General features: G+C 46.7%; 1 protein-coding gene across 3 annotated transcripts in view; it reads left to right on the forward strand.

Annotated features, from left to right (window-relative positions):
- Positions 1–21,496, forward strand: part of NTRK3 (neurotrophic receptor tyrosine kinase 3) — a 234,413-nt gene that overhangs the window by 131,900 nt on the left and 81,017 nt on the right. The window contains exon 13 of one of the 3 annotated variants that reach the window (XM_075431341.1): positions 16,784–19,507. The exons of the other annotated variants lie outside the window; for them this stretch is intronic. Coding sequence (XP_075287456.1) covers positions 16,784–16,902 — 119 coding nt within the window. The 3' untranslated portion in view covers positions 16,903–19,507. Of the gene's footprint in view, positions 1–16,783; positions 19,508–21,496 lie in introns of those variants that run through there. 3 annotated transcript variants of the gene reach the window in all.

Here is a 21,496-nt window from a genome sequence, read left to right on the forward strand (position 1 = left end):
ATTCAAAACCAACAGGAAATAAAGAGCTTGGCAAAGGGCTCCATGATTCTGAAAGTTCATTTTAAATCTAGCTTAGGGCCCTGTTTGGAGTGTCTTATGCTCTAGGAAAAGTTAGTCACCCCCTGGACAGCAGGAGAATCTCCATCTGAGGTGGCTGCCCAAAGCTTCTTTCCTACATGTGGAAGGAGATGGGATGCTTTGTGTCCGCCCCATGTTAGACTCCTTGTTCAGGATGGGGGACGTTGTATCATCTGTTCTCTCAACAGTCCTGGCTATCGGCGCAGCCAGGGGTGAGGCTAGCTCAGTGTCAGAGATCAGCAAGAATTCATACGAATCCCATCACAAATGTTCACACTGAGGGCTGTGTTAAAAATAAATCCTGGGCAAATTCCAGGGATGGGGTGGGGTGGGACTGTCCTGTTCTCATGCCAGATCCCAACAGAGACCAAATGTCAGGGGAACCTTACTGAAAGTATAGCAAGCAGCTGAATATTTGAGGGATGGGGTGTATTTTATCCTCCTCTCAATGAGGAGAAGTGACCCGGCACCTTGCACTTCCACTGTTTCCTGGAAAGAGGCATTTCTCCTTCCAGCCCATCAAGTGCCGGCCAAGCATCTTCATCTCTCCATTTTATGGATGAGGAGAGGCAGCCGGAAAGACATTGATTTGCTCAAGGTCGCACCAGGTTGCTGACAGCTAGCAGGTTGGCCCATGTTCAGCCCATTGGACTGTGTTGCATGTGTATGAGTTGTCACCTGAAGTCCTCTCACAGCCAGTCTTTTGGAGTCAGGGGTTTAGATGGACAAACAAGTTCTCAGAGCTGTCGGCTGTATATTATGATCCCACAAAACGGCAGTTCTGAGCTGTTTCTGCTCACTTCCAGATAAGTTACATCAAATTCTCCCTTTCCACCTTCATGGGGGCCATGCTACCTTCTAATATGTTTATGCTTTGCTCTCTCAACTAATTCTGAAAAGACCTTTCCTTGCTCACCTCCTAAGAGCTCTGCTGACCTCATTCCACCTAGACATTGCCTCCTGGCCCTCTTCTTTGGAGCTGGTTGGAGCCTGGGTGCTGGGCTTGGAGGAAGAGCAGTTATTTTTTAAAGTGGCTTTAGTTCCTGGCTGAAGGAATTGAGTGGCGAGCCTGGGATATGAGCCTTGCTGCCCAAGGAAAACGCCATGCTCAAAGATGTAGACTTTCATCTTGTCTTGGAGGAACGAAGCACTTATTGTCTTATTTATTACGCTTCCCCATAGCAGTGTAAATACTATATCCATGATAGATATGGATCTTATAAATAATATAGAGATTTGAACTAAGTAATTGCAGTGCTTTTTTAAAACAAAAGATCCTCAGTGTCAAGCAGTATTAATGATCTTTCTTGTCGCAGTCTCTGCAGAGGGCAATTGCAAACCACAGTTCCGTGAGAGTTTGAGAAATAGGGGGAGAAATCCTAATGTGCTGTTCATCCCCTCTGTTCCCTTTGGGACACTCTAGAAAGAGCATCCTGTCTGCTGATTTTTTCTCAGCTTTCCCTAGACCCTCCAAGGACGAGAAGGCTAAGTGAGTTTTGGGAAAACAAATCCCTTTCGTAGGCAGGCTGGGCTGGGCTGTCAGAGTAGGCAACTGTGTGGTGAGAAAATGTAATACAAAGATCCTAGCAGCTCCCTGTGGTCACTAACAGTTGTCCGGACATTTCTGGAAGAGTAAAATGATTAGTTACAGTGAAATGGCTAAATTCAGGAAGAGGTAATGATATTCTATGTCTCTGCTGATGTGAGTCTCGTCTCAGCTTTAATTTGAAGCTCTCCTTTCCACTTGCTCTCTGAAACCCTTGTGCAGCCGCACTTGCTGCATGCTATTAAACAGGTGGTGACAATATTATGAGAAATTCTCTATAAAGTCCACTCTTTAATGCCTTAGAATCTTTGGGGATGAATTTAAGATATAAATAAGTATTAAGATTCAGCACCTAATACTTCTTTGCTGTGACATCACAGTGGGGGAAGGGGTAACGGGACAGTAATTGCGGGGTGTGCTGTGGGTTGTTCCGTGCCTTGCATCGGTGTTTGCAGAGAGCTGGTAGCCTGGCCGGCTGGTCCTGCTTGCTCCCTGCTGTAGGTGTGCTAGACGCCAGCGTTACAGCTGCAGAGCTCTAAGGCCTCTTTAAATTAATGGAGCTGTCTGAGAAGGTTATGAAAGCCTTTTCAATTTATATTTTTTTTCCCCAAACATAACATCTCAGGCCTCGAATCAGGCTGTTAACCTTTTTCATTCCTCTCTTTCTATCCACATTCCTCATTAAGGTTATTTCTTCTTCTTCCACCATCGCCCTTTTAACAGGAATGAGGGCAGTGGAGGCCTGTGGACTCGGTGGCCCATGTTCTCGCATTGTCAATCCATGAGGAGCAGGTCTCCCTGACCTCTGTGGGCTGTGTTGAGTGGGGAACATGCGCTCAGGTGTTTCTTTGCTACAGGAATGGTAGCTCATTAACACTCTGTGCCCTGCAGATAACTTTTATTGATCATCAGCTGCTTAATCAAAAACTCTATCACAGTTTGCTTCGATTATTCTTTTCCATCTCTTCATCTCTGGAGAATCAGCTTAGATAAAGATAATGTACTCATTATGCAGTTGGAAAACCACTGCTTCAGACTGCTATGTAAATCATAGGTTTTAGGAAGGTCTGTGTCTTCCTTCCTGCATGTATCAGGATGAATATATTTGGTGCATATTCCTCCACTTGATGGGGTGAAACAGGCACTGGGGCAGTTGTGCTGAGCTGGGTTTTGACCCATCTGGTGTGGCAGTACTCACCTCGCAGCTCACGCAGACCCCAGGCTCCACAACTAGAACCTCACAGTACAGGTATCGTGAACAGTACTGCTGCTACACCTAGTGCTAACCCACCTTCGCATTTCCAGAAACACGTGGTGGCCTCCACATCACCATAAATACCTACCAACGTGTGCGCCTGGACTGCTGGAGACCTCCCTCCCTCTTGTAGTAGGGTGTTTGGGTTAAAACGGCTTCATGGATTTGTCTCTGCAGTTGGGTCATGAAGGCTTTCCTGTGGGAGACTGAATGCTCAGGAGAGGAGAGCAGAGAGCTGGGATGGGGGGTGACCTGCACTGGGGTACACCAAGGAAGAGGGCATGGACAGGGGATGTTTGAGATATGTGAGCTGGAGGAGGGAGATGGGAGGAGAGCTGAATGCCAAACCACAATGGTGAAAGTCTTCCCAGCTGGACCATGCATTTAGTTTTTATTTTCTGATCATCTGTGTGCAATGTATATACAGACACAGAAGTGGTGACTTACAGCAAAACTAGGACATTAAGTCCCCTATCTAAACAGATCTCAGCACTCCTGAAATCAGCACCTTGGGTGTGTTGCTGTTGGGCGTTTTGCTGACTCCGTGAGGGCCACGGCTGGCAAACTGCTCTGTGAATAGTGGCTTTACACTTTCAGAAACTATCAGAGCTCTGGGACTGGGGAAGCAAGAAAGCTGTGCAGGAAGTGGCGAAGAGATTTCCCAGCACTTGCCAGGTTTTTAATGACCAACTCCAAGAAGTGGCAGGCCAGTTTGAATGGGGACACAGGGATCGAAGCCCTGAGACAGGAGTGCTGCTTGTTCCTGCTGCTCCAAACTTAGCTCACACTCTGGTTTTGCTTGGTGTCCTGATATGATTAATTTTCTTTTTGTCTTTTAATGTTTGCTGCATAAAATCACTCTCCTTGATCCTATATGCTATCAGGGCTACGTATTCTGTGCTGGTTATGATGTTGCAATGACCTAATTTGATTGTGGAGGGTCGTGTCCTGTATAATGTTGTCTTGTTTTCTCAATAGTCGATACAAACTTGATTTTATTTTCTTTGAAAAGAAAGAAAGTGGGGGCAGGAGCCCAGCATCCATGTCCAAGCTTATACCTGCAGCTTTTACCTTGTTGTCTGGCTCTGAGGCTGCAATGGCACAAGTAATTCAGCCTGAATAGGATCTGCAGGCTCTTTTTATGATTTTTTTTTCCCTGCTGGTACTGAAGGGGAGAAAGGATGGAAGCTACAGCAGAGAAAGGCCCTCATTTGTAGCTGCTGGCACCTCTGATTTGCCTCAAGGAGTCATTATTCCAACAGGCTGGACGCCCTCTTGATGGAGCTTATCTCCGGAGGGGAGGGTTAGCTGTGTCTCCCCAAGGGACCTGGGTGAGTGTTCAGCTTTCTCCTGTTGTCTCCAATTAGATGCTCAGTTCTTTGTACCCCTGTGTTTCACCTGCCTCAAAGACCCTTAGCCTGCTTCATGCCTCTGTTATTTATGAGTAGCTCGGAGGGGAAAAGGACAGTCTGGTCTCAATTTGTGTGGCTCATTTGCATGTGAAATAAGAGTGTCATTTCAGAAGTGGTAGCAGCGGCCCTGGTCTCCTGGCCCTGCTGGTCTTGTTCAGAGTGGCTTTGACACCTACAAGGCTGTGGCTTGGTGAGCGGTGGCAGGACTTGCTCGTAAACTGGAAGTGTCACTGTGTTTTTGCAGAGCTCCTTCAGAAGATGGTGTTTTTTCAGCAGCTCATAAAGGAGATGTCAGCCCAGCATTTGGTCTGTGGGAAAAAGAACCCGCTTTTGCAAACTGAAGATTGCAGCAAGCCCTTAGCTCTGGCTCGTGGGCCATAGCTGCCAGCTGGGATTCCTAGTGTGGCAAATTATTCAGCTGATGATTTTATTGTTATTTTCCTTACGGGTCCTGGACTTTCTTCCTGGGTTCTCAGGGTATTCCTCCTTCTCAGCCCTGTCTCCTTCTGTCCTGTTGGGTGTTCAGTGGGCTTTCGGTTAAAAACGGATTCGTTGTGGTGACAGAGCAGGAGTCAGAGGCACTGCCAGGCAAAATGGACCATGATTTTGCAGCTTTAGCTGCAGGTAGAGTTGAATAGATGAGTCAAAAGATCTGTGTTCCTGGTGTGCCACCAAACAGGCTCCCTTGGCTTGGGTCGAGGGTTTAGTGGTGGCAGGAAGAGGCCAGGCAGCAGAATGGCAGTGATCTGTGTGGCCAACCAAGGACCAAGGGAATGGGATCGTAAGTCTTGAGGGCAGGAAGAGAGGGAGCAGGCTTGACATCAGCCACTCGTGTGACCCTCCTTGGCAGGGTACCAGGTCTCCATGGGCCAAGCACCTGGCACGGTTGAGCCAACGTCCCTGATTTGTTCTCGGTTTTGATGTATTTAATCAGAGAATCAAATATGAAGTCTCTTTAAGAAGAGACTGGCACACAGCAGCTGGCTGAATGTTGCAATCAATGTATCCGCTGTGGAATGTTTCCTGCAGAAATATTACATCCTCTCTCATTTACTTGATGATCTTTAGGGTGAATCAATCAAAAGATGCCACACACAAATAGTTCAGCTTGTGATCCTGTGGGTGTCCATTAGAGAGGCATTTGCTCCGTGTTAATGGACCTGTTGATTAACAAACAAACCATTGCTTTTTAGACAGAAAGCTGTTACTTAATGGCAATTGTTAGCATTTGCTTTTCTGCTGCCCCACCTCCCCTACTTACAGCTCTCACTCTGTGCCAGTGCAGGCAACTGCTGCAACAAAACCCAGGTCTGCACTGCTGCAGAGAAAAGCATTCACATCTCATCCAAGCAGTTATCAGAGGTTAACCTTCTCCTGGAGGTTGGAAAGGACAAAGGGAGACTTCTTTGTACTCAGCATGCAATTTCACCACTGTGTGTCTTGTTCTGATCACTGTGTTTTCTGCATCCATCTGCTTTGGCACGTAATGCCCTGTTGATCTCCAGCAATGTCCAAGGAAGATCTCCCCCTGACATCCCCCACAGGTCGAGGCTCAGCAGCTCCTTGAGAAGTCTGTCCTGGGTTTCACACCAGGCTGAGCACATAGAAGTTTTTTGTTTGGGTCTGTAAAGCCTGCAGGCTTTTGGAGCAATATTGTGTTTCCTTTCCCTACACCATGGACATTTTGCTTGTCTCCACTTTTTCTAGGTGAAAATTTGCCCATGTTGTAGTGTTAGTTCTTGCTTTTCTGATGCTAGCATGGCACAAACCCTAGCTGACATTTTAAGCAGTAGAAGATCAGGATGATGCCCACTGCACAGCAGATGTCCCTATCTTTGAAAGCCCCTGCACCAACCTGAGTGGAACCAACTCAGTGACGACCAAAGCTGTGTAGACAAGGAAGCAGTGTGTTCAGTGCTGCCAGAGCTCTGGTATGGCACTGGAAAAACACTCCCTGGACACAGCCCAGGACAGACCACTGTGCTGAGCCACCTCACACAGCTAATGGTCAAAGCAGTCACACAGCAGGGCTGACCAGGCTGAAAGGACCAGCATTGTGGCTGTGGGTTGTGTTTAGCCTCATGCTGTTAGCTGCCATCAGCTGTTCTGCTTCCTGGGCAGTGCATTTGGATCCTTGCTGCTAAGCCAGAGGCTGTGGGGGCATTTGGTCCCCCTCCAGGCTGCTGGTGTAAAGCAGCCATTTTCAGTGTGGCAGGCCAAGTGTCACTTCAGCCCACCACAAAGGAGACCAACCAACAAACCTCCTTCCCACCCCCATCACTTGTTTTGCTCCAAACCGACTCACCCAGAGCTGTCCTTCCCACAGCTGGTGGGAGTCAAAGTGATGAGGCAGTTAGTGGATTAGGGCAGCAGAGTGAATACCATTTGGCGTTTCTATCCTGATTCTTCTGGGTGCCTTTAATTAGCATGATTGCTCAGCACGCGATTTTGCCATGTTCTTTAGCTCCCCTGGTTAGAATAATTATTCCCCCAGCTCCTTTTGTTCCAATTCCTGATCGCTTACAAAGTCTCCTGTTAAAAGCCATTAAATCCGTAATGTAAAGTGAGAGTAAATGTTCAGCAGCGTTATGCTCTCAGCCCCACACGTGTGTGCTCGCACGCTCTCCGGCCCCTCTCTGGCAGTCCTCTGCTCCCTGCCACGTGCTCCGCGCTGCAGCATCCCTCTCTGCTTTTCTCTCACACGCTTTCCCCCTGGCCGTCCCACGTGTCCCGCATGCAGCAGGTTGTGTGCACACTCTCCCTGCTTTCTGCTGGCACTTTTGGTATCGCTTAGCTCGATTTCCTCTGTGCATAGGCTGTTTCCGACAGTGAGGTTGAATTCAGGGCTGTGGACTGTGATGTCTTACATTTAGTTACGTATGTAAACATGAGAGTGCCGTTAGAAGTGTATGTTTTTGCATGCTTTCGTGCTGGTGTGGGCAGCTCTTGCTTTGAGGAGCAGCATATGTAGAGGAGGACATGCCCTGGCTGTGGTGGCAGGCAGGACTTCGGATGACAGATGATGCAGAAGAGGAAAGTATTTTTTAAGCAAAGCTGTTTTCCTTTTTCTCAAGCTTGAAAGCCTCTAGCAGAGGGAAAATCGGTTTTGAACAACCATGTTCCTATGAGTTTCCATGTTGCAGTGCCTCCCTGTTTGGGGGCCTGGGAGCTCAGGCCCTTCCATGTCCTTCATCGCTGCTGATATTTGATCAGCACACACCAATGACACAAGTGGGGTGGATACAAAGGCTTGCACAGAATTACATGGTGTGAAATAAGATTGGGCTGAAGTGCTTTAAAGGCATTGTGCGTTTGGGTGACTTGATGTGAGAGGGAGACTTATTTTCAGACCCATAATGAAACTGGGTCAGAGAAGGGTCTGGCAGTTACGTAGTTTGTTAAGCTTGGAGCTGACTGCTGGAGCAAAAATTCACAGCTAGACCACTTGCTGGAAAAATCTTGTAGGAGATAAACCCTGGTCCTTCCTCCCTCCTTTGAATGAAGACTTCTAATTGACAGTAGCCACTTGTTTTGGGCTTAGGTCTTCATTTGCTTCCCTGCTGTGATGTGCTAGAACTTCCCTGCTCTGCAAAGCTCACTATCTGTTGTGGTGTTTCTTCATCAACGACCTGGATGAAGAGTTAGAATGTACCCTCAGCAAGTTTGCTGACGACACCAAACTGGGAGATGTGGTAGACACACCGGAAGGCTGTGCTGCCATTCAGCATGACCTGGATAGGCTGGAAAGTTGGGCAGAGAGGAACCTGATGAGGTTCAACAAGGGCAAGTGCAGGGTCCTGCACCTGGGGAGGAACAACCTCATGCACCAGTACAGGCTTGGGGTGGACCTGCTGGAGAGCAGCTCTGCGGAGAGGGACCTGGGTGTCCTGGTGGATGACAGGTTAACCATGAGCCAGCAGTGTGCCCTGGCTGCCAAGAAAGCCAATGGGATCCTGGGGTGCATCAAGAAGAGTGTGGCCAGCAGGACAAGGGAGGTTCTCCTTCCCCTCTACACTGCCCTGGTGAGGCCTCATCTGGAGTACTGTGTCCAGTTCTGGGCTCCCCAGTTCAAGAAAGATGAAGAGCTACTGGAGAGAGTCCAGCGGAGGGCTACAAGGATGGTGAGGGGACTGGAGCATCTCCCCTACGAGGAGAGGTTGAGGGAACTGGGCTTGTTCAGCCTGAAGAAGAGAAGGCTGCGAGGGGACCTTATAAATGCCTACAAATATCTGAAGGGTGGGTGTCAGGAGGATGGGGCCAAGCTCTTTTCAGTGGTGCCCAGTGACAGGACAAGGGGCAACGGGCACAAACTGAGGCACAGGAAGTTCCGTCTGAACATGAGGAGGAACTTCTTCCCTCTGAGGGTGACGGAGCACTGGAACAGGCTGCCCAGGGAGGTTGTGGAGTCTCCTTCTCTGGAGATATTCAAGACCCGCCTGGACGGGGTCCTGTGCGGCCTGCTGTAGGTGGCCCTGCTTCGGCAGGGGGGTTGGACTAGATGACCCACAGAGGTCCCTTCCAACCCCTACTATTCTGTGATTCTGTGATTCTGTGTGGAGCAAGGGTCTTCTTGCACAGCAGTAGCCCCCCTGGTGCACTGCATGGGAGGGGTCCCCACTCACTTCATCTCTGCTTTGCTGGCTGCAAGGATCTTGCCAGGCATTTCATACCTTCTCTTGCAAAAACATACTATGTTTCTCCCCTCCTGCAGACTGAAGGCCACCACAAATACCTGCCACACATTTTGTTGGCACTACCCAAATTTTCCCCTAGGAGCAGCACAATCCCAGCATAAACCTGTGTTCCTCTGCTTGCTGTACCCTCTTCCCCTGGGGAAAGCACAGCCCTTCCTGTGCCCTGGGGTGTGTGTTTTAGGGCTTACCATATACTGGCAGGTACCAAAACATGGTCTTGAAACAAAATTTAGAGCTGGGAGCTCTCCCCTGGGAAGATTAATGATGCACTTCTGACATATTTCGGTGCAGAAGACCATTTATTTTGAGAACCATCTAGTGGGGGAATTACCAAAAGAAGAGCTATGTTACAGCCTTTGTTTCCAAAACAATCAGCAGATTAGAAGTGCTGGAGATACACAGACGAAGGACAATAATTCCAGACAACACAGTATCCAAACAGTCTAAAAAATCAACAAAAGCTTGTTCCTTGAGGGTCCCTGCTGCTCTCACTGTGTTTTTGCCCTCAGCTCTTCCTGTTCCCATTTACAACTCCTCTGTAGTGCTCGGTGCCTCCTTGCCTGCTGAGATCTCCTGCGCTCCTCAGTTTCCATCCTCAGCTTGTAAACTCCACAAAATCGCTTTTCCCCACAGGATGCTTCTCCTGACACTTCAGGCTCTTGGGCTTGTACTGCTCCTGGGCTTCCTGGAGGGCAGTTCTGGCCTTCCCCAATGTATTGCTGCAGCAGACAGCAGAGAAAAGAGCCTTGAGCAAGCAAGGATTTATCCTAGGCCTTGATCAGCTCGTCCACCAGCCTCCTCCTGTCCTCTGAAGAGCAGGAGAGTATTGTTGGCACTGCCTGGACAGTGAAGGTCCCAGCTGCAGTGGTTGTGTGCTTTCCTGTCAACCATATGTGTCTCCCTCTGTTCTCACATCCCGGCCATCTGGTTTTATCCAGCACTTCCATCCCCTTCTAGACCCCAGAGGTCCTGGAGAGGACAGGAGTCTGGGAGCTGGGGCTATTCCCTGTTGAGAGCCCACAGCTGGTGTTGGTTTCTTCGGAGACCTTGGAGGAACCATGGTCCTGCTCCTTGCCACCATTTTGCCATCTGTGTAATGATGTAACAGCTCCTGCCTCCCTAGGGAATGAGCAAGGCATAACAGATTAACGTTTACGAAGCGCTCTCTGGCTGAAAAGAAGTTTGCAACAGGGCTGTTGCTGTTCTAACTTAGGGGCTTCCTTTGCTGGTTGGCTCTTTGATGTGGCAATCTGTCGTACTGGTGGATCAGCTGTACCATAACTGGAATTAATCAGCAATTAAGGAACACGAGCCCAAACAGATTCTTTCCCAGTGGATATTCATTTCTGGGCAGATTAGTCAGCGGTTTCAATAACTCTGTGTAAGATGCTTAGGGTAGCTATTGCTATCTGAAGCGGCTGGGGAACAGAGGCGGTGTCAGAGGGACGCGGATACCTGTCAGGCAAAGTGGAAATGAGAACTCTTGTTACTGTGCACAGTGCTTAAATCGGCAGCACTCTGAGGGATGACTTGAAAAAAAAAATTAAAAATTGACAAAAGAATATATTTGAAAACCAAAGTGATGAAAATGATGTATTACTTGTTGGGATGGGATCTTTCATGCTGCGTCCCGCGGGCTTTGCAAAGCGCAGAAGCACAGACAGTGCATGGTGGTGAGAAGTAGGGACTTGTGGAGGCAGAGAGACGCGGTTGATCCTCCAGGCAGTGAGAATTGCAGAGGAGAAGGCTCCTGGACATAACGGTGCAAGCACACAGAGGGGCAGAGGCAGGGCAATAGCTTCAGAATGTCAGCTACCACCAAACTCTCAGGCGTTTTGCACTTTCCCGCAGCTTGTTCTCATGGCTGACCTATAAACCCCAAGAGTTTTGCCACACATTTTTGCGCGGCCGTGGGTGTCGTGAGGGATGAAGCAGCCATCCTCTTTGCTCAGGTACTTTCTCTCTGACCCAAGTACAATTTAAATGAGGCAGAGACTAAGCTCTGCATGTTGTGGGTGAAACTTCTGGGTGCCCAGTCCTTCCCCCTTCCCTGGTCCTCTTACAAGTCATTTCACATACTCTGGCTTCAATCTAGTGAAAACAAAACCAATGAGGCCCAACTGATCTGGCTGCTTTCCACCATGCAGTGGGCCTCCGAGTGGCTTTAAATAGCTGTACCTCTGTGCAGTCTGGAGAAAAGCATTGGCTCTGCCTCTGGGCAGGGAGGGTAGCTTTGACTCAAATCACAGGGCATCTCAGACCTGAAAATAGCCTTTTTATTTTGTCCTTAGTCTTAAATAGATTTAAAAAAAATTTTTTTTTTCCCTCTTATTTTTTTGTTTTATACCCTGGTAAGTGCTTTCCTGCTTTGGGGCTTTTCCTAAGAGGGATCGGTGGGGAATCTTGGAGCTCTGCCTCCTGAGCTATCAGGCTACATCATTTAGTATCTTGGAACTACTCCATGCATGAAAGAGTTCCAGAGAAAACAAACTTGTGATCCCGGCTAATACGGACATGGCCCACATTAATGGCAGCAACAGTAGAAATGCAATGGATATTGGAATTCCTCTGACCAAAGGTTTAATGAATCTTACATAGTCTTAAAGAGTTCACTGCGTGAAAATCTGCGAACGCTGCCCTTTTCTCAAGGAACGTTGTTCAGCTGATGAGTGCCTGTGGTATTCTCCTACCCCTTCCTCTGCTCTAGTTAAGCACGAGAGAAATTTCTATGGAAATGGGATCTTCTGGACCCATTTGCTTCTGCTTGCTCTCAGACCATCTCTTCCCTTTCCTTAAAAATACATGCAGTGCTGCAATCCCCTGCTCATGATTTGGGGTTGTGGAGAAGATGAAGATGCCACAAACTGTAGCTAGAGCTCCATCTAGCATATTCCCAAGAGGTTTCCAGTGACGTCAAGTGTCATTGACTAAAGTGGGAGACTCTCATGCCTGAGGTTAAACAATGGAAAATGAACAAAGATGCAAGGTGAGCTGCTGTGGATAGGGATAAGGACCCTCTTTCCATGAAAATGAATAATCATAAGAATTTCTGTAGCTCTCAGGGCCTTTCTGTGAATCTTATGAGAGCTGTAATCTACTTGAAGGTCTGCTTGATGTCTGTATATTGGTGTGAAATTCATCTGTGGGCTGAATTTTCTTGTGGTTCTCCATTGTGGTCAACAGTGTTGGGCTGGTGTAAATGACAGGAGGACCAGGCTCTTTGACTTTACCTTGGGCTGTAGAGGAGATGATGTGCTTCTCTGCATGCTGAGAGATTCAGGGAGAACCTCATAATGTGCTTCTGCTGAGCTTCTGTGACCTGCTTTGTTGTGGCAAGCGAGGCCTCAGGCTGGGTTTCATCTCACCCTGCTGTGTGTTGGGGGGGGGGGGGAGAAAAAAAGAGGGTTTTGTATTATAGCCCTGCAGATGAACCCATCCATGACAGGAACCTGGATTACTATCTTGCTTTCCCCTTAGATATAGATGTATCAGTCCTGGCTTTGACTAGACGGATGGCTGTTTCCTTTGCTCTGGATGCGGGCCAGGCTTGATGGTTTTCATGCCGCCTTTGGTGCTATTCATACTACATATCTGTGCATAGAGAAAGATAAAATGTATACTGTTGTTTGAGCCTCCTATTGCTTTTCCTTTATATCATAAATTCTGCTGTAACACAGAAGAGAGATCAAAGCTCCGTTGCCTAACGTGGGCTGTGTGGATAGCAGTGTTATGTTTGGCCAGCTTGTTGCCCCTAGTTTGCTATTTTTGTTTAACCTATTTTTGCCAGGTGTTACATGGTATCCCATTGCTTTTCACTTCCGTTCCCACAGCAATTTATGCTGCTGCTTTAGAAGCAGTTTGCATTCCTGTGTTTCAAAACTGGGCTGCACCACTCCTGCTGTGGTGGATGGAGATGCCGTGAGGAGTTGGGCATCGTTTTCTGCATCGTTCCATCGCGTCCCCGTGTCATGTTCGCTGCTGCTCGTTTTGTGTGACCTGGAGCAGCCTCAGATCTCACAAGCCCTAGAAGTGTGGTATATTTGAATGGTTGCAATTTTATCAGAAGGCAAACAAGGAAGGCGAGGTGAAATTATCTGGTTTGTTTCCTTAGTCTTGCTCTCAGTCAGTGGAGGCAGGGTGTTGCTTGCAGGGCGCTATCTGTAGGCTGGACTGGGTGTGTGCATGGGGCAGAGTGCCTGAGACCCACTAGCCAGGGTGCTGGGAAACGCAAGACAGCTCTGGAGGACTAAGTGGATGGCCAAGATTGAGGACAAAAACTGATTGCATGGTTTGGTTTCCTTCAATTTTCTTGTCCTTTCATTGCCACATCCTTCCAGCCTGCTTAGAGAAATGCCCCATCTGCCCCCTCCATCTCAAGCTGTTAGAGCTGCACAGCAAACCTGAGCTCATTCCTGCTTCCCTATTCTTCAACACTTTCCATACATTTATTCCACTACCATACCATGGCTATTAGTAGAGAGAGTATCACGTTTGAATTTAAAAAGTGAGCTCACTAGAACAGGGAGAAGCACAAAGTTTAATCTGTCAGACCCTTCCCAATGTTGTAGGTCTCTGGAGATGCTTTTGATTTGGATCTACAGGGTGGGGTTTTTTACCTCCTTACTATTTTCAGGCTTATATATTGGAGTTTCCCTCCAAATCTACAACCTAATGTCAAAGTTAGTATTTTTCCTCCCATTTTCCAGCTAGCACTGACAAATGTGAAACTCCACAAAGGGGATTGTTTTTAAAATTTCCCCAACTCCTTCTAAGGTGAATACTTTTCTTTCTCTTTTATTTTTCTTCTTGGTGAAAAAAAAAGTAAAACAAAACCCCCACACTCTTTAAGACATTTCCAAGCTCATTTTTCAGGTCCTAATAGCTTTGATGGTAGAAAGATGACATTTGTCATAGCAGCATCCAAACTCTGAAGCTGTTGAGATTCACCCATTTTAACCCTGGACATCTCAGTGAACATCATCCATCTCACATCTGACAGCGAAGACATAAACCTAGCAAGAGCCTTTTTGGTTTCTGCTCCATACAAGAGAATGGGGTTGAAGGTAGCAGTACAAGATGGGAGGAGACAGCAGTGAGGAAAGAGAAAAACAGTCAGAGAGAAGCATGTTTTTTTTTCAGACTCTTTGGGGACTTTAATAAATCAGAAGGAGAGGATGCCAAAAAGACCAATGCTGCATTACTTGCCCAAGTCAGTAGTATATGTGTTCAGCACCTAAGCTTCAGAAATGTAGGCTGTCCTCCTGCCACTTTCTTCATTGTCCCTCAGTAGTGACTGCATGTTGGTTATGGGGTAACCCCTACTGCAGTCCCATTCTGCAAAGACTGCTGTCACTGGAGATACCTGCAGCTGGGATTCACAGCATAGCACTGACGACAAAGAGCAAAGCCCGTAGCATCCCCAGCCTTAAGTCTTGCTGATCTTTCACATGTCCCTTTGCTGAGGCTGCATGTCCCCAGTGGGTTTTTAGGTCTGTTGGATGTGGTCCGGCAGAAGTGGAATTGCCTTAATTTAGCAGAGCTAAGAACTGCAAAGAAAATAAAGCAGACAGGAGTACTCCTTGGAGATACTTGGTATTGTTGAGTATAGACTTTCCCAGCTATCCTTTGGTGGCCATAAAATATATTTATATTATGAAAAACAAAACACGATAAATAGTGACATTCAGGGATGCCATGTTTATTTGTCTCCCAGTGACTCTGATAAGAAATGGACTTAGTTTACATTGACTTTTCCAAGCATCAGCACTTTAAGCTCTGCTTTGGCTCTGAGAGTTGAGCTAGGCTCTTTCTCACTACTAATGATATTTCAACACTTGGAATTTGCCTATGAATTTTGTTAGTGACACATCAACCAAAGCTGAGTCTGGCTTACTCTCCCATGTGGATCAGCTCTTCAGGGCCACTGAGAATAACAGATAGTTTCCCCCAAACAAGTTTAAACAGTTCCAAACCAAACAAACAGCTTTTGTCTGCATCCTCAGTTTCATCAATAGAGGCATGCGCTTGATCAGCAGATAGAACAAGATAGTGCAGAGAAGAAAGACATATAGATACAAAAGAAAAAAACAGAAGAAGTAGGAAAAAAATATTCTGGCTGTTGTAGATACGGTGTGAGAAACTTTCTGTTCCTACTTTAGTGGAAAGCACCTTTCCTATTGAGATCAATTCACAAGGGCATCCAAGCTGCTCTGTGCTTCTCTAGCGGTGCCAGACTTGGGGTAACTTACCAGGCTGGTTGTGGATCCTGTGGCTGTATGAGGAGCAGGAGCATTTTCCAGACCTTAGAGTAATTGTATAGCCAAGACATCCCAGTAATTTTTCTGGAAAAAACTCTTCAAACTCATGAGAATTTCGGACAGATTAGAGCAGTCATCAGGATCCTGCCACGCATGTCTTGGTCCTGGCAACTCAGGGGATTTGGTAAGCTGGCTTAGAAGCCTTTTATGTCCACGTACTTGATCTGAGCTAAGAGCAACTTCATTGCAGTCTTAGCAGCTACTTTCAAGGATTAAAGCCTATTCCTGCCATGCCTCTTTCCAGTCCATTGGGATGGCCTCAGTTGTAGAAATTTTGTTACAAACAGGTATCTGAGAAAGTAATGTAAAAAATTATTAGCTGCCACCTGAAGACAAATGCTTGGGTCTTTTCTACAAGAACTTGCAGCACTTAGCACAAAAGATGATAGAAAACAGGGGTTCCAGTCAGGAAGAAGGGAAAAATAGGCTAAACATCAGGCTGTGTCCTAACAGTGAAACAGAACGTGCTCTCCTCCACTCAGACCTTGGGGAGAGGGCTGTGGGACTGGACGTCTCAGCAGAAGGATTCCCTCCTGAAGCTCCCACCCAGTGCTCCAGAACAGGCTTGCTCCCTCCAGTCCAGAGCATTATTCCCTGACAAGTCCTGAATATTTGCATTTATTTAGCTTCAGAGAATAATGTTCATCTTTAACAGTAATAAACATCTAATAATTTCTGTAATAGAAACATGCTAGTAATGGATTTCCCTGCCTGGGGCATCCTAAGGCAGGAGCATTATGAAGAGATGGTTAATACAGCCCTTGAAAATGTTCTGTTTGCCCAGTAAGTTCATAGGGACTGAAGGAAGGAGCATGCCTGTTCTCTCTCTGCTCCACTTCTTTTTCTTTTTCATCTGGCCAGTATTTCTGGCAAATCCTAAACCTTCAAATTAAAGTGGTGGGGTTGTGTAAGGAGAAGATGCCTCTAGTGTGCAGGTTTTTGTGTAGATGGGACAGCTGGGGCTAAGGAGGTCTATAGGGTTATAAGAGTCAGGTCTCCCCAGCCTTGTAATGGTGCTCTTTGGCTTCAGAACTGTTAAGCCGCACTAAATAGATCATGAGAGAAAAGCAGGCATAGAAAGGATTCTCCATTTTCCTCACTCCCTGCCTAGGGGAAAGATGGGATAGGTAGGAGTTAGGACTTTTCTGCCCCTGAGTAGTGGGAACCTCTAGAAGAGAGTTGTTCCCAGTTCTCTGTTCAGACTGCTTGCATGCCACTTGTCCTCAGAGCACGTGTGCCCACACTCACCATAAGAAGTAATTGCCTGTTCTTCATGGAAAGACAGACCGAGGTAGCCCTGCCCAGAGAGGGTATTTTGGCTTTAATTTAACGGCAGCCGTTTGCTGGTTATTCATTTGGTTCTTTTTTAATAATTACATGTGTGTCGATATCTCTCTCTTTTTTTCTAGTTTTGCTCTTTTTTGTTTTTTTGTTTACTTTATTTTGCTTTTTTCTTTTTTCTGTTTTTTTTTCCCCTTTAGGTTTCAGAGAAATTATGTTGAATCCAATAAGCCTCCCCGGACATTCCAAACCTCTTAACCAAGGCATTTATGTTGAGGATGTCAGTGTTTATTTCAGCAAAGGACGTCATGGCTTTTAAAAACTCCTTAAAAGTCCCTGTTCTGATGTCAAGTTTATAGGCTGTGCCCTCAAAATGGTGGGAAGCAGTAAGCGTGGTCTGTATGGATTGAGGTCTCCTCCTAATAGGACTCTACAGCCCTGCCTGTACACACGTTAAAGCCAACTGAAACTGTGGTTTTCTGTCACCAGATAACAGGGTTGTTCTTTTCCTCCAATGGTCGCTGTGTTCGTTAAATATTCCTGCAAGGCACGACAGCAGCAATGAGAGCAAATAAAGAGAATTAAAACCCAATTGAAAGGAGTCATCCTAATAACACAGTAAATAATTGTACTTTTGCTTTAAAATAAAACACAAAACAAAACCAACCAAGCCAACCAAACTGACATCTTTAGTCATGTCCTCCCTGCTTGGAGTTTTCCTTGTAAGCTTGTGTCTTCGCTACACCCAGTGAACGCTGCCACCACCTCTTCCGTGGCATCGCCATGGGAGGTCTCCCAGAGCGGGCTGAGGCGGGGAGCCTGGAAGAAGCTAAAGCAGAATGAAGACTTTTGGTAAGAACAAAGGCAGCCTTGCTCCCAGTTCTTGCACAGAAAATAATGTTGGAAGGAATAATAACGGAAAGAAAAAAAAAATCTTACTTCTCTGACAGGAAAAGAATGCGGTTATCTCTGAAGTGCACATATTCTAGGAGGCTTTTTTTGTCTGTCTGTCTGTCTGTGTTAGAGCAGCTTGTTGGATCTGGCTATATTGTTGTTGTACTCTGGTCTCTCCCTGCTGCTTGAGTGATGAGCTTTATCTGAGGAGTTGCCTGGACTTCCTGCATGGATGGAGAATCCATATGGCAGGAGGGTCTGTGTCCTTGCCAGGACTAGGGCAGTAAGCAAAATGGAAAAGCATATCAGACGCACTCAGGTCCCAGTTCCTGGGCCTTTTCCAGCCCTCTTTAGCTCTCCCCTGTATTCCCACCCAGCTAGAGATTGATTGTAACCCAGTCACATACCCAGAAACATCAGTTTGAGGCAGACTGACTGAAGGGGAGGAAAAATAAGTATTCTGTTGCTTCTTCTCTGGCATAAACAGGAATATCGATCCTGTTCTCTGGCCAATATTTGTATTCTCTCCCCCTCTCCCATCCCACTTTTGTCGTACTTCATCCAAAGCCTCTCAGATGAAAAAGTAAACCCTTTGATCCTATCCTCAAGAGAAGCCAGCAGCCCTCGCAGCAACTTCCAAGGGCTTTCCTTGGACTTTCTGGACATCACATGTACGGGAAATACAGATTTGCTCATACATATCAGTGTTAACCTATAAGCAAGGCAGTTTTCTCTAGAGGAAAAAAAACACCTTCCAAAAGCTTCAGGTGTGGCCAGATCCTCTTCTCAGAGGAGGATTCAACCAGGAGCTTACTCACCAGCCACTCAGTTTTGCTTGCCTTCTCGGTGGCCTGAGATGACCATATCACATCAGGGATGTCTCTAAATCACCAGCCCAGAAGGGCTGCTGCCACTGAAAAGAGTCATGGTCCCCCTTTGCCAGAACTGGGCAGAAGCCTCAGAATGGGATGTTCTACTTCATCCTGCCTTTATGGGTGACCTGCATGAGCTGCCCTGGAGATTGCCAGGAGGTTTTATTATGAGCTTTCCTATAGGGATGTCCCTGGGAATATTCCATTCTCTTGCTTCTTCTCCTCGTTCACTCGCATAAAAAGGAAAAGTGCAATAGAAGAGTACAGGAGAAACAGTAGCAGATTGCTTTAAGTTAATGGACATGCCTTAGGGGGGCATCTGCGTTAAGACGAGGAGGCCTGACTCAGGTTGGATAGCTTCACAAACCATGACCAAAACTCCCAACAAGGTTTCCTGCCCGCATCGGAGCTGGAAATGCAAGAGGTGCACCACCAGAGAGGACCTGCGGCCATGTGTTATTGACACCTCAATTCTGCAGATTCACAGAGTGAGGAGGAGCTTCACCAAGCGTGTGAATCACTGGGTGCTTGTCTGAACTGAATTTCCCCATCTCCTGGAAGTCACCCACCTGACCTGGGGATGTCTTGTCCGTCTGAACTGTCTCCTCTCCCTAGCACTGTTCAGGGGACTCTGCTCTCAACTGTGTGTATCAGTCGTAGAGATACATCCATGGGCCTGGACCAGAAGCCTATACCCAAACACCCTAGCAGAGGAAGGGTTGAATTTTACAGCTCAGGTCCATCTCTGCTTAGAAGAAACCCTCTGGACCGTACGGCATAATTTAAAGCAGTTCTCCCCACTGTGATCGATGACTCCATTTGTTTAACACCAATTAAAGTCTCTGGTTCCTCACTGCTGAAAACAAAAGCCAGTCATGGCTGTTTGCGATTGGTGGCTTTAAGTAGCAAGTCTAAGGATGTTTTTGTTTTTTTTTTTAATTTTATTTTATTTTTAATTATTGTAAATCATTACCTCATTTTCTGTCAATGAGATTCCTCCATCTTTGAGCATTCTTATCTTGTCATAACTATCATCCTGTGCTAATGGGAAATGGGACGGTCCCTTTTCACAGAGACTATAGGGGTGTTCAATGTCTAGTTTCTTAATAAACACTTTATTTTCTAACGAAACAGCTGCATCAGGTCTCTTCTTTGAAGACAAAATAAATAAATGTTCAGAATGACACATCCTATAGTCTACTTCTTCCTGAGATGGTCAATGTGTGGGGAGCCTGGTTTGTTTGCTTATTTGGGGGGTGCGGGAGGTGCGTTTTACAGTTGTGATGTGAACATTGCTCAGGTGTAGCTCTTGCTTCTGTCAATCTATCTCATCAGGTACAAAGATGTTTTCTTGCCTGAGAGCTTAGCTGCTGGTGATCTCAGTTGACAACCTGCTGGTTTTTGTAGATCAAAATGGTCATATTCTCAGGGACAAGACAGTACTGCTGGGAGATGGTGTCAGAATTTGCCAAGGCAATTTTCTACACTTGGTGGAAGGAGTTTTATTAGGAGCCTTATGTCTCAGGGAGCTTGACACTAAAAAAATGTTCTGGCTGCAGTGCTCATTTCAGAACATGCTGGTGCTGCATGTGTCCCTGCTTGGCTATGCAAATTGCTCTACTGTTGTGTGTTGGACTGGTGTCCCTTAATCAGGGACAATTAACCTCCTACTAAGCTAGCAAGGATGTGTGTGATGTAGAGGTCGTCGGGTACAAGCAAGTGACGCACTCGGGTTACTCATCAGCAGTTCATGGAAGGACTGTTGGTTGTTCTTAAGGAGAGAGGAGCCACTCTGCAGTGTGTAGGGCTCGGCATGAGGATGAGTCTTAGTGGTTGTGTCTCAATATCGTTAATGGGAGATGTCATTTATGTGACTTAAAGCTGCTGTGCCAACCTACAGGTGACTGTGAGCATGAGGCTGGGGGTGGGTTTGAGCAAAGATTGGTGGATAGTCCTGGAACCCTTTTAGAAAACCTGGTGAGAGTTTCGATGAGCAAAATAGAAACATGTTTTTCATCATCCTTCTGTTCCTGTAACTTCCTGGCATGACTTTCAATCAAATGTCTCAAAATGATGCTATGAGTGAATTTCTGCATGTTATTCTCTTCTAATGAGAGTGCTTCTAGAAGTGATTAGGTGCTGTGGTTCACAGGATTAGCTGATGGCTGAGATCTTTACCTTTCCAAGGATGTCTGCAATGCCTGAGACAAATGGTTCTCTTCTGACATGTAACCTTACACATGGGATGCGCAGCTGAGCTGCATTCGATTTCATCCCAATTTCACTCTGCTTTTTGAGGTGTGGGAAAAAAACATGGGTGTTGGAATTTCTGCTTTTTCCTCCCCACTACTTCAGGGTCTGTTATCAAGTTTCACAGTGCAGAAACATTATAAATAGGGGGTTGATTAGCCAATTACTTGGGCTGCTGGTATGGTCAACCTTAGTTCACCTTGCTTTGTATTTCAGGGCAACTGATTCCTTACCTATGAGCTCCCACAATGTTTTTGCTGCTGCCGGTTCCCAAGCAGATAGCTTACCTATGATTGTGGTCTCTGACATGCATTGCAGAGGGGTTGGGCACTTGTTTCTCCTTGTGCTTGCTTCTTGGTTGCCTCTGTTGCATCTGTGTTGCCTTCACCCATGTGAAGGCTTTGTGCTCTTCAAGACAGCTGGACCATGAGTTGATACTGCTGTCCTGCTTTCCCTTCCCGCATTGGCTTCAAATGGCTCTTGAGCTGTTTACAGAGCTTGTTACTGGAGCAGCTTGGGATACTGGTTTGGTAGGGTGTGGGCAGTGGTACATATCAGCTTCTCCTGAAAATCACAACCCTGCTTTCTCAGTTTTTGCAGAGTGTAGAGCCTGCATGTGAACAAGCAGAGAAGCTTCATTTCCTCATGTTTTGACTCTAAAAAGACAAAGTCACATTTCTTTTAGTTCATACCTGGAATGAGTGTGATGGGCATGGTATGATTCTGGCACGATACCTCTCTGCATGATGGAAACAACGCGTGGAGCGGTGGGACCTTGGGCTTGGACTTGCAGCAGGCGAGTGTTTGATGTGTGTGGCGCTGTAGGTCATGACTGGGGTGTGCTGAGTCTCTGTAGCTGCTTATCCAAGTTGCACAGGATGAGTCTTGACAGTTTTG

This window comes from Opisthocomus hoazin, chromosome 10 (assembly GCF_030867145.1).
Source record: "Opisthocomus hoazin isolate bOpiHoa1 chromosome 10, bOpiHoa1.hap1, whole genome shotgun sequence".
Lineage (NCBI taxonomy): Eukaryota > Metazoa > Chordata > Aves > Opisthocomiformes > Opisthocomidae > Opisthocomus > Opisthocomus hoazin.